At 38.1% G+C, this 13,415-nt stretch overlaps 2 protein-coding genes across 7 annotated transcripts in view; one reads left to right on the forward strand and one right to left on the reverse strand.

The window, feature by feature from the left end:
- ubap2a (ubiquitin associated protein 2a) overlaps nt 1-1,987 on the forward strand; it is a 107,110-nt gene extending 105,123 nt beyond the window's left edge. For all 5 annotated transcript variants that reach the window (XM_073064208.1, XM_073064210.1, XM_073064209.1 and 2 more), the window contains exon 28: nt 1,133-1,987. In XM_073064208.1, the coding sequence (XP_072920309.1) occupies nt 1,133-1,228 (96 nt within the window). In that variant the 3' untranslated portion in view covers nt 1,229-1,987. The remainder of the gene's footprint in view (nt 1-1,132) is intronic.
- A 6,019-nt stretch (nt 1,988-8,006) lies between these two features.
- The window catches only part of ube2r2 (ubiquitin-conjugating enzyme E2R 2), a 101,410-nt gene continuing 96,001 nt past the window's right edge, over nt 8,007-13,415 (reverse strand). For both annotated transcript variants that reach the window (XM_073064214.1, XM_073064215.1), the window contains 2 exons: nt 12,952-13,086; nt 8,007-9,203 (listed from right to left, as the gene is read on the reverse strand). In XM_073064214.1, the coding sequence (XP_072920315.1) occupies nt 8,987-9,203; nt 12,952-13,086 (352 nt within the window). In that variant the 3' untranslated portion in view covers nt 8,007-8,986. The remainder of the gene's footprint in view (nt 9,204-12,951; nt 13,087-13,415) is intronic.

The following is a 13,415-nucleotide window of genomic DNA, read 5'->3' on the forward strand; positions in this document are numbered from 1 at the left end:
ATTGATCAAAATCCCTGGTTGTAATACTCATTCATGTGAACAAAGGGCTGGGGTTTGGATACTTTTGCAAGGCACTGTAGAGGCTTCATAGTGACAGGGTTTTAAGTTTTTAAACAATGTGGATAGTTATTAAAATATGGATTTCAGTCAGTCCACAACTGTAATGAGAAACAGTTGGATCAAGAAAGGGGCCAGTTAACCGAACTTCTAATTCGTGATTGCTGTTTATTGGCTTCTGTTGAATTGCATGGGTGTGTAGACAAATAATCCTTTGATTTTATTCTACATCTCATGTTTGCATGCGAAGAGTCAGCTCATGCATCACAAATTACCCGTTGAGTACCAGGGAACCAGTGATGTCATGGACTAGGCAGGAACTAGTACCTTGTGAAGGAGGGGGGATGGTGAAACAAAAGTTTGATATCTGTTAATTTAATGAGCAGAAAGCTTTGTATCTTGCTTTTGAAAAATTAACTTTTCAAAAGAATTTTCACTTTCATGCTCACTTCTATTTACATTCCGACTCCTTCATACAGCAGACAAGTTAATGGAACTTTTTGCAGAAACTAGCCAAATTGTCACAATTTAATGTTTGAAAGATATTTTTGAAATTGAAGCCATAAAATTTTTAGTTTCAGTCTGTATTGTTCATCTGCTATTCTTTATAAATGTAATTGCACAATGTGCGTTGAAATTTATTCCTTCATCCAAATATTAGTTTCCTAGATTATGCTACAATAGATGGAGCAGATTGAGCTTTACAGATACTCCAGGCTGAGCGCTGACTTTTCCTGGGGTTCTTTCTGTATGCTAATTAATCACTTGCAAGTTAGCATTTGAGAATAGGGTTGAGTTAAGCTCTGCTTCTGTGAACCAAAAATAGTTTCTTGGACCCCATTATCTACTCTCTCCATGCCCAAAGGGTGGCCAATTTATGAGGTAGTAGTGAATCTCAGGTTTGTATATGGTGATATACATGTACTTTGATAATTAACTGCTTCTCATAAAATGATTGCTCAGCAGAATTTAGTACCTTTTGGATGAGGGGGAATTTGAAAAGTTGAGACAAGCAATGAAATTAACATATAATCATACATTTAAGTATTTTTCCAATTTGTGTTGTGACTTGCAGGGTGGTTCTGGGCAGCGGAATCAACAGAATGGCATACCACAGAAGTCTCAGGTTAACAAACCCAACTATGGTACGTCCCCATACTGGGGGAATTAAGTTGAAAGCTGTTGCCCATTCTTAGTAAAACAAGGAAGAAAACTCTGGCCAAATGTCTGTTGGGGAGAAAGAAATCTTAACATACTGTAAATGTGACAGTTGCTCGCTTTTGATTTGCTGTTGTATGTAATATATTTATGTATGTATTTGTATATGTAATAGTAGAGGTTGGATGTGGTTTCTGCATTTGAAGCCTATCTTCACAGGGAAGATTTAATGAACACTCCATCAGCAACTGTGCATATTGGTTTAAGCTCCGTGGACTGCACTGTTTTGCATTTTGAAAAGAAGGTTCCCTTCATTGAGTTTCAGCTGAACTTTATAGAAAATCCCAAGAAGGCAGCAAAACCATTGTAGAAATCCAGATTCTGTGCATAACATTATTATGTGACTATCTCTTCAATTTTGTATTTGTATCAATCTTGTACACTGTTAATTTGCCTTCCATCAGACTCTGGATGATTTGCAAAAACCTGTTCATAAGTAGAAACATTTTTTAAAATTTTAGTGTCCTAATAACTTGTATATTTATCCTTGGCGCTATTTATTTAATATTTCAATGTGCCCCTGCCACAGTTTATTGGGTATCTCTCCCTTTTTAACCAGAGCTAGTAATTTCAAAGATCTTCACCTTAAAAATTATATCCAGTGCAGCAGCTCGCTCTTAACACTCTGAGCAAGTTGGGTGAATATTTTAATTTTATTTACATTTCTCTCCAACTCAACCTAATAAAAGCTCTGAGCAATAAGTTTGTGAAACCTTTATTTGTGTGTTTTTTTTTTAAACTGTTGAAAGGTAATTTATTCACTTTTTCTGAGTGATGAAGTAATTTTAAGTCTGAGCAATAGCAGCGACTATGTTGAATCATTTGAAGTCCTGGGCTATAGTTACGACTACCTTGAGCTTGAGTGAGGTAAATATGCATACACTAAATCCAGCAATAGATGTTCTACTGCAAACTGGAGAAACAGCACCTTGGATTCTGCCTGGTTTGTCTACAGCCTGGCAGCATGGACATTAGAGATCACATGCTTTCCTCTTCGTCTAGTCTCCTCTTATCTACCTAGTTCCTCCATTGCCCAACACACACTGGTTCTCTCTGCCCACAATCTCCAACTATCAGATTCCATTAAATGCAGTTCTTTGACTCTACTTGACACTTCATACTTCTGGTGTGCCATTTCCACTGTCCTCAATTGGATTTACCTATTGCTTGCAATCTCTTTCTCCATTCCTTCTTCTCACTCCCCTAACTTAGTGCACCCATGTGCACTCATCTTTTAGTGCAGATGAGCGTCTTGACCTGAAATGTTAACTACCAGTATTTTCTATAGATACACCCAGGCATGAGTGTCTCCAGCAGTTTTTTTGCTCCAGATTCCTGAATCTATAATCTTTTGTTTCATTGATTTTCAAATGCCTGTTATTGCATTTGTACAAAATGTTTTTTAATGTCAATTCAGAAATGCACAAGTCATGATTTAAAATATATGGGCTTGAGACAGTAATCTTAAGTTACTGTCAAGCAATGATCTGGTGTCATTTGAGATTTCAATCGGAAACACTTGGCTTAGCCTGGATCAAAGAATTGATATCCAACAGTGAAGTGAAAGTGAATACTCTCAAAATAAAGGCATTGGATGGAATAATCTCAAATAAAGGAAGAGGACAGTGCTAGTAGGTAGTCCATTCTCGCAGCCACAGGCCATCTTGGGTGTAATTGTTGATGACTAAACAACTTCGATTTTTTTTCTCAGCAAAAAGAAACCTGGATGACATTGACATGGGCTACAAAGCATATGGCATGGCATATGTAACTTAAAACTGTCTATCTGTGCATCTACCTTAGAAATTCAGTACCAATGCACTCCTGACTTTCACTCCCAAAAGCAAACAGGTAAAAAACTGGGTTTCCAACAAAAAGCATTTAATTGTCTAATATCCCAAATTTTCTATAATCTACAACACACTGGGGTTGAAGTGGAATAATTCCATTTACCTGGATCAATCCATCTTCGGCATCCAAGGCTCCACCTTCCTAGCACAAAGCAACCAGTCTCAATGCTATGCCCCTCACCATGAGTGTACATTGTTCATCATGTATTGCAACAATTATATTGTGACTACTTTTCTAGGTGACTTTGACAACTTTGGCAAAGTTGTAACTGCTGGCATAAGCAATGATATCCTGAATACAGAAAAAGATAATTAAAATGAACATAGTCTTGGCCTAAATAAGTGGCAATGGCCTCTTAACAAAATTCAAGCAAATATTTTTCAGAGTAACTCTGGCTACAAGGTAATGAACCAACCCATGGACAAGAACAATTGAAAGATCAATGGGAATTAATTTCTTCCCCCAAAGCTGGATTTTATATTTGAAAATGGGGACATAGGGAAATGGAACCTCAGGCTCAAAATTTTTTGTTTTCACTTTTGTAGCTGAAGTAGAACTTAACATTTAAAAACTAACCATTCTTGTGAAATATATTCACAGCCAAAGAATAATAATGGTGTGTGCTACAATGCCCCCTAGTGCTTAGAGGACCAATTTCAGGACTAGACTTTGATATTATTTATTGAGATGCAGTGCAGAACAGACCCTTCCAGCCCTTTGCACTGCACTGCCCACCAACCCCCACCCTCGATTTAACCAGAGCCTAATCATGGGATAATTTACAATGACCAATTAACCTACCAACTAGTATGTATTTAGACTGAGAGGAAACCTGAGCGCACAGAAAATCCACTAGACCATGGGGAGGACATACATACTCCTTACCAGAATTGAGGTAATTGCTGTAATAGCATGGTTACCCTATTGTGGTACTCTGTATTACAGTGTCAATACATTGATAAATTTGCAATAACATTCAGAGTTAAAACTTGGATGCTACAAGGCTTTATAATTTGCATTTCCTTCTAATGGCCACTTCAAAATGTCCAGATCACTAGATCCATGAATTTTAGTGTTATGAGTAATTCAAGATCCTCTGTATTCTTCTACAGCATCAACTTAAATTTGAAACATTATCACTGGATAAGTACGTATCTTACCATCTTTCATTCTTTAATTTAGCAAAATCCAGTTATCCAATCCAAACTTCAAATGATTTAAGGATTTTAACTTGTGTTAAGTAAATGGTGTATCAATTAGCTCTGACAAAAGAAAACCTTTAATTACCCCAAAACATTCAGTACTTTGTGATGCTTAAGGCAAAGATATTTTAAAAACAATCTGCTGAACTTTTTATAACAACTTCATACTGTCCATTATGTACATCTACCCAATTCATTTTCTAACACTGGACAACAAAAAATTTACTTCCTGAGTACCTTTGGGTGTATCTTAAGGATTTTGGCTGCTGATCATGAAAATCACCATGAAATTTCCCTATCTCATACCTTTTTTTGGAAATTGTCTATATTTGTTATTTCAATTCAGAATAACTGATGCCAAGATTAAAGTAGGCATTTTTGCAATTTGAAACTTTTAGTGAAACCAGAGAAAATCGCATGGATGGTATTCAAGGATGTTGAAAATTTTCTTGGCAACTACAGAGCAGCAAACTACATGCAGCTGGTTGACAACATGCTTCAACCATACAAAATCATGAAGTGCAACATGTCACTAAAGATTCATTTTCTGCATTCCCATTTAGATGACTTTTTAGCAAATTCTAGCGCTGTCAATGCATGGTGCAAGGTTTCTCCAGGAAATTGCGGTCATGGAGAAACTGTTTCAGGGCAACCGGAATCCATCGATGCTAGCTAATTATTGTTTGACACTAAAGTGAGAAGCCTCAGACACAGAGTACAAAAGAAAATCATCAGCAAAACATTTTTAGCTTAACTGAACTATTGCAAAGCTTCAGCACTGTTATGCAATTGAATGCATTATATTCAATAAAAAATATCTTATTTCTCAAGATTCCTACGTGATACAAGAAGTCCAAAATTATATTTGTATTCAGCTTCAAGTGGTCTATCGTAAAGAAAATTTGAGGAAGAAACACTTAAAAAATTGTCCAATGCAATTACCAAAATTATTTTCATTGATTTATGTATTTGATAGTTTTATAGTCTGGAACTATAAGACATAGGAGTAGAATAAGGTCATTTAGCCCATCTCTGCCATTCCAACATGGCTAATTAATTATTCCTCTCAACCCCTTTCTCCTGCTTTCTCCCCGTAACCTTTGACACCCTGGGTAATCAAGAACCTATCAATTTCTGCCTTAAATATACAAATGTCTTGGCCTGCACAGTCTACGGCAATGAATTCCACGGATTCACCACCCTCTGGCTGAAACATTCCTCACCTCTGTTCAGAAGTGACAACCTCAGCCTCTACTCTGAGGATGTGCTCTCTGGCCCTATACGCCATCCACCACAGGGAACATCCTTTCCAGATCCATTTTCTCTGGGTCCTTTCATATTTAATAAACTTCATTGAGAACCCCCTCATTCTAAACTCCAGCGAGCACAGGCCCAAATCCAAACATTCCTGATATAAACTCTTACATTTCTGTGATCACTCTTGTGATCCTCCTCTGGACTCTCTGTAATGCCAATATGTCTTTTTCTTAGATATGGGGCCCAAAACTGCTCACACTACTCCAAATGCCGTCTGACCAGTGCCTCAGCATAACATCCTTGCTTTTTATTCTAGACCTCTAGAAATGAATGCTAACAATGCTTTTGCTTTCCTTACCATCAACTTCTCCCTTAGGGATTCCTGCACAAGGTCTCTCCAAGCACCTTTGCACCTCTGATTGTTGAATTTTCTCCATTTATAAAATAGTCCACACTTAGTCCTTCTGCCAAAGTGCATGACTGTGCATTTCCCTACACTATATTCCATCTGCCACTTTGACTATTCTCCCTATCTGTGCAAGTCATTCTGCAGACACCCTGCTTCCTCAACACTACCTGCCCCTCCAAATATTTTCATATCATCAACAACCTTGGCCTCAACACCATCAATTCCTTCACCCAAATCATTGATATACAACGTGAAAAGAAACAGTCCCAACACTGACCCCTGTGGCACAGCACTAGTAACCAGCAGCCAACAAGAAAAGGCCCCCTTTATTCCTTCTCTTTGCCTCCTGCCAGTCAGCTAATTTTCTATCCATGTTAGTATCTTCCCTGTAATATCATGAGATCTTGTTAAGCAGCCTCATGTGTGGCACCATATCAAAGTCCTACTGAAAATCCAAATAAACAACATCTACTGATGTTTATCCTGCCTGTTATTTTCTCAAAGAATTCCAACAGATTTGTCAGGCAAGATTTTCCTTTAAGGAAACAATGCTGACTGGCCTATTTTATATGTACCTCCAAGTATCCTGAGACCTCATCCTAAACAATCATCTCTAACAGCTTCCCAACCACTGAGCTCAGACTAACTGGTCTATAATTTCCTTTCTTCTGCATCCCTCCCTTCTTGAAGAACGGAATGACATTGCAATTTTCCTCTGCCAGAACTTGGTGTTTCTTGAAAATCATTACTAATCCCTCCACTCTCTCTCCAGCTACCTCTTTCAGAAGCCTGGGGTGTAATCCATCAGGTCCCAGTGACAACTCCCTTCAGACTTCTCAGCTTCACAAGCACCTTCTCTTTACATAATAGCAACACTCACTTACTTCTAACGCCCACCCTGCATTTCACTCCTGCATTTCTAGCATTCTGCTAGTGCCTTCCAATGAAGACTGATACAAAATTATGTGTCATTTCTTTGTCCCCATTACTATCTCTCCTGCATCAATTTTCCAGCAGTCCAATATCCACACTCTTCTACTTTTCATATATCTGACAAAACTTTGGGCATTTTCTTTTATATTACTGACTATCTCACCTTCATATTTCATCTTTTCTCTCTTTTTGGCTTTTTTAGTTGCTTGCCTTTTGTTTTTTTTTTAAAGTTTCCCAATCTACCTTCTCCCTAATTTTTGCTATATTATATGTCTTCTCTTTTGCTTGTATGCAGTTTTTGAATTCCCTTGTCAGCTGCTGTTGACTCATCTTCCCTTCAGAATACTTAGTCATCTTTGGGATGCATCTTTCCTGTACCTTCTGAATTGTTCCCTGAAACTCTTGTCATTGCTGTTCTCCCATCACCCATGCTAGACTCCTTCCAATCAACTTTGGCCAGCTCCTCTCTCATCCCCCTGTAATTCTCTTAACTGATTTTACATTTGTTCATTTTGATCCAAAAGGGCAGGTTGTTCAATATTGTCTATATTTTCTAAAAATTTGAGATAAAAAGGAAAAACTGAATTATCAGCTGAAGTTCAATTACATTCCATTGTTCCATAATATTTTCATCTCTGGTTCAAATTGCTGCTTTTCTCAATGAACCACTTTTTGGCCATAAAATCACTATTCACAGTTAATGGTAGTGAATTGGAACTATTTTCTGTCATTGAGTTATACTAATTCTCCAATTTCAAGTGGACTGAATGCAGCCCAAGTTGTTTTATTCATCAAATGGATTTTTTGAGAGCTTGCATTAAAATATCCTTTCATTTCCCTGCATCTTTGAAAGCATTTTGTTTGTTTTTTTTAGGGTTTCTTTATTAAGCCGGATGAAAACGTCAGGAGTAAAGCCTTCTCCAAATGTTGGCACCCCAAAGCTAGGCTAAAAGCATTATTTTGTTGGATGGTTCCAACTGATCAATTGACTAATGTTAATTTTTTATGCCATTTTATTGAATTGGTGTGAAATTTAATTGGCAACCTTAAGTAAAATGGAGTAATAAGAAACCTGCATATTTCATAACAAAACCAGCATTTTTATTCACATTTTATTAGTAGATGCAAAGACTAAACTATAGCAAAGGAGACAACACAAAATGCTTTAGATACCTAACAAGGAAGAAAATGAATTATAGAGAATTAAAAAAAATCAAGGTCTTGCAGCTGGAATTTAGAGCAATGTTATTTAGTGCATGGTATTGGTTTTCATTTCTCTATTTAATATAATTCTCTGATCTATTACCATCGCCTTTCATCATGTAAACGTGTTTGTCAAGTGAAAAATCCAGCGAATGCAATAAAAATAAATATACTAAGTTCCAGCAAACATCGCACTAATATTGGTTGTTTTAAAGCAAAATTAAGGAACTCTTTGACCACAATTTTTTTTAAATACAAAAGTTGAGAAAACTTGATCAAACTCAGCATATAATAGACCTTCTACAACTACAATTAAAAAAAACTCAATGCAAACTCTTGGATGTCAAGGCTTGTAAAATCTGACAAAGAAATAACTAAGGACTAACATATTTAAGAATCAAAAGCAGTAGATTACACACTTCCCCCCACCCCATCTCCCCTCACCAACCCCAGAAAAAGAATTCATCACATAATTAAGAAAAAAATATCAAGAGTTGCACACTATTCTGACAGGAGCAGCTTAACCTTGGCAGTCCATTTTACTACTGAGTGCTACATCTCCATATCACCCTATTCACCCACGTCCCAAAACATAATCATATTACTGGGCTTACATAAGCTTCCATGACACGAAGGGCTTAAGAGTCAGATGTGGACAATTTTTGTTTGAAGAGACAGAGCAGATCCAGTTATCATATAGTGGGATTATAGTATGGAGGTTTCAGACAAATCTGTTGAGTTCAGAGGTCCATCCAAAAGGAGCATTTCACAACCCGCACAGCAGGATGCAGCAGGTGTCAAGTTCTGTGCTGGTCTGATGTTGGGGTGGCGTTGCTCTTTCCCTGGCCTGTGTACGTCACGACTCTTCATTTCCAGAGTCCTCATCATCATAGCAGTCAGCGTCATCTTCTTCTTCTTCCTCATCTATATCATCATCATACAAATCATCGTAAAGCAAGTCTGAACTGTTGTCATTAGAAGGCACTTTGGTCTTAATGCAATATTCGGCCAATGTGGTTGGAACTTTCACCCCATCCTTCTCAGCTTCGGCCTTAGTTGACAGCACTTGTTTCCTAATATGAGAAAATAATATGACAATAAAAAATGAATGTGTCTGTGCTGAATTTTCATTTCAGTGCTTGGAATAAGGCATCTTACAAAATACCTTCAAAGCTCTTCCGAAATACTGGCTCACTATCACTCAGCTTAGGTACCAATAGGTTCGTCAATGTCAATGCCATGCCAAAATGGCCTGACTCTAACCTTCAAATTGTGCATCCTGTATTAGCTTCCCTCACTAACGGAAGCAGATTTTCTTTACATAGTTATAAATATTTATATAGCTTTGGGCCCTATATCCAAACAAGGATGTTCTAGCAATTGTCCAAAGAAGGTTTAAAAGTATAATCCCAGGAAATGAAAGGGTTAACACCTGAGAAGTCTTTGATGGCTTTGGGCCTATACTCTGAGTTTAGAAGAATGAGGGAGGATCTGCTGAATACTGAAAGGAGGAGAGAGAACGAACGGTTAAGGGATAAGTCCAATACTGGGAGAGACTAGGACCAGAGGGCACAGCCTTAGAATACAAAGACATCCTTTCAGAACAGAGATGAGAAGGAATTTCTTCAGCCACAGGTGGTGAATCCGTTGAATTCATTGCCACAGACAGCTGTGGAGGAAAAATCATTGGACAAATTTAAAACAGAGGTTGGTAAAGTTTTATCAATAAGGGTGATAAAGGTTATGGCGAGAAGGAAGGAAAATGAGGCTGAGGGGGGAAATAAAACAATTGTGATTGAATGGTGGATTGGACTTGATGGGCTGAATGGCCTAACTGGGCTCCTCTGCCTTAGGGTAACCCTGTTGAACTAACATTTTAAAAAAATGGTCAGATTCCTTGTCAACCTTATGAATTGAACAGGATACAAATCAGATTAATGTAACATAAACTTGGCAGCCACTTCGTTACGTATACCTATACGTTAATGCAAACATCTAATCAGCCAATCACGTGCCACCAACTCAATGCATAAAAGCATACAGATATGGTCAAGAGGTTCAGTTGTTGTTCAGACCAAACATCAGAATGGGGAAGAAGATGATCTAAGTAACTTTGACCATGAAATGATTGTTGGTGCCAGATGGGGTGATTGAATAACTCACAAACTGCTGATCTCCTGGGATTTTCACGCACAACAGTCCCTAGAGTTTGCAGAGAATGGTACGAAATCAAAAAACATCCAGTGATTGGTAGTTCTGTGAGTGAAAATGCCTTGTTAGTGAGAGGGGTCAGAAGAGAATGGCCAGGTGACAGGAAGGTGATAGTAACTCAAATAACCACACTCTGAACACACAACACTAGAACCTTGAAGAGAATGGGCTACAGCAGAAGACCACAAACATATGCAGTGGTCACTTTATTAGGTAACTCCTGTACCTAATTAAAGTGGCCACTGAGTGTATTTTTAATTCTATTAAATCCTGGCATGCTTGGAAATTAGCTTTGCACTCTCTTCAAGACTGATGCATTCTTCTCATGGGTCAGTGCACTGTCTTTGATCAAATTCCACAGAGGCCAGAATAAGATTCTTGGTACAAAAAAAACCTTTATATTCTAGTCCACTCAAGATGAAAACAGTATTCCACTAGTCCCTCTGATTTATAGAAAATACAAGGAGGCAGCCCAAAAAGCTATAGTGGTTCTAGGTAGCAAAGGACATACCTGTCAATACCACACAAAACCATTCAATAGGAGGAGGAGGAGATCAGGCCAGTGGAAAAATATTCAAAATACTCCCACATTTACTACCATGCGGAATGTGGGTACAGGACCCTGAAGACCCACACACTCAACGAGTTCAGAACAGCTTCTTCCCCACTGCCCGGTTTCTGGAGACCATAAACACTACTTCATTATTCTTCAGTAATTTTTGTCCTTGCATTGGATTGTGACCACAAAACAAATTTCACAATATAAAAGTTAGTGATAATAAATTTGATCCCACTATTTGATGCTAAAGTCAAGATACATAATAAATAGGATTTTGATTACATAATGCATGCTTTCTTACCTGTGTAAATTCTCTTGTTTTCAGTGATACCAAAAGATGCTATTAACAACAATGATAGTCATTATCAACCAAAAAGAAAGCTGAATCAAGGTTAATTGACCACAAGACGTAGGAGCAGAATTCAGCCCAGATCCCACTCAAACGCACACACCTGCTTTGATGCTCTGACTTGGCCTCCACTGCAGTCTGTGGCAGAGCCTTCGAAAGATTCACTGCACTCTGGCTAAAAAATTCCTCCTTACTTTTGTTCCAAAAGGTTGCCCCTCAATTTTGAGGCTGTGCCATCTAGTTCTGGATAACCCCACCATATGTAATATATTCTCCACAATCACCCTATCTAGTCCTTTCAACATTCAGTAAATTTCAATAAGATCCCCATGCATTCTTCTAAATTCCAGTGAGTACAAGCCCAAAGCTGTCAAATGCTCCTCATATGTTAACCCCTTCATTCCTAAAATCATCCTTGTGAACCTCCTCTGGACTCTCTCCAATGACAACACATACTTTCTGAGATATGGGGCCCAAAACTGTTGACAATACTAAGTGCAGCCTAACCAGTGTCTTATAAAGCCTCAGCATTATCTCCTTGCTTTTATATTCTATTCCCCTTGAAATAAATGCCAACATTTCATTTGCCTTCTTTACCACAGACTCAACCTGTAAATTAACCTTCTATGAGTCTTACATGACGACTCCCAAGTCCAGTGCATCTCTGATGTTTGAACCTTCTCCCCATTTAGATAATAGTCCATATTATTGTTTCTTTTACCAAAATGCATTATCATACATTTCCCAACACTGTATATTCCATCTGCAACTTTTTTTGCCCATTCTTCCAAATAGTCAAAGCTCTGCTGCAATTGCATTGCTTCCTCAGCACTAATACCACTCCAGCTATCTTCATATCATCTGCAGACTTTGCCACAAAACCATCAACTCCATTATCCTAATCACTGACAAACAATGTGAAAAGCAGCAGTCCCAATACAGACCTGAGGAACACCACTAGTCACTGGCAGTCAATCAGAAAACGCCCCCTTTATTCCCACTCGCTTCCTCCTGCCTGTCAACCATTCCTCTATCCATGCCAGTATCTTTCCTGTAACGCCATAGGATTTTATCTTGTTAAGCAGCTTCATGTGTGGCACCTTATCAAATTCCTTCTGAAAATCCAAGTAAACAACATCCACTGCCTCTCCTTTGTCCACCTGTTTGTCACTTCCTCAAAGAACTAACAGATTGGTCAGGCAAGATTTCCCTTCACAGAAATCATACTGACTTTAACTTAGTTTATCATTAGTCTCCAAGTACCCTTGAAATCTCATCCTTAATAATAGGCTCCAAAACTTTCCCAGCACTGAGGTTAGGCTAAGTGGCCTATAATTTCCTTTCTTTTGCCTTCCTCCCTTCTAAAAGAGTGGAGTAACATTTGTAATTTTTCAGTCCTCCAGGACCATGCCAGAATCAAATAATTCTTGAAAAAAATCATGACCAATTTGACCATTATCTCTTCAGCAACTTCTCTCAGGACTCAGTGATGTAGTCCATCTGGTCCAGGTGACTTATCCACCTCAAGACCTTTGAGCATGCCAAGCACTTAACACCAATTCTGTACCTGGACAAGATCAATCCTTCAAGTCCTTCAACAAAATATCACTAGGTTAAGATTCAGTCACTGAGATACAAACCCTGGGCACAGAGGTTAAGCTTTAAATCGTGTTGAACAAGAACAGGCATCTCAATTTCATACCTGATAATTTCAGCATATTCTTTATCTTTCCCTTTGCTGTCCCTCCATTTTCTGAACATCACTGAAGCATCCACGTTTGCTGGTGAGAATGTGTTTGGTTCATTCAATAAAGAGATGACACTTAAAAGAATTGTCCTGGAAAATTTGGTTAAAACAAAACGAGTTATTTTGTATAACATTTACAGCACATTTTGTGTATTTACAACCTAATTATTTATGAATGAGCACCATCCTGTATTAGCATCGCCATGACTATGAGTTAAAATTGACAGAAAGGCTCACGAAGAAAGCATACCTGGAGTACCATGTGCAGTTCTAGTCTTCCTACTTGAGGATACTGTTACATTTCCCTAAATGGCAACTCCGATTCATCAGAATGGCTCTTAAGATGGCAGGACTGTGACTTCAAGAGAGATTGGGTTAACTGGACCTGTTTGCTTGAGTTAGGAAGAATCTTATTAAAC

The sequence above is a fragment of the Hemitrygon akajei genome, chromosome 13 (genome assembly GCF_048418815.1).
Source record: "Hemitrygon akajei chromosome 13, sHemAka1.3, whole genome shotgun sequence".
Taxonomy (NCBI): Eukaryota; Metazoa; Chordata; class Chondrichthyes; order Myliobatiformes; family Dasyatidae; genus Hemitrygon; species Hemitrygon akajei.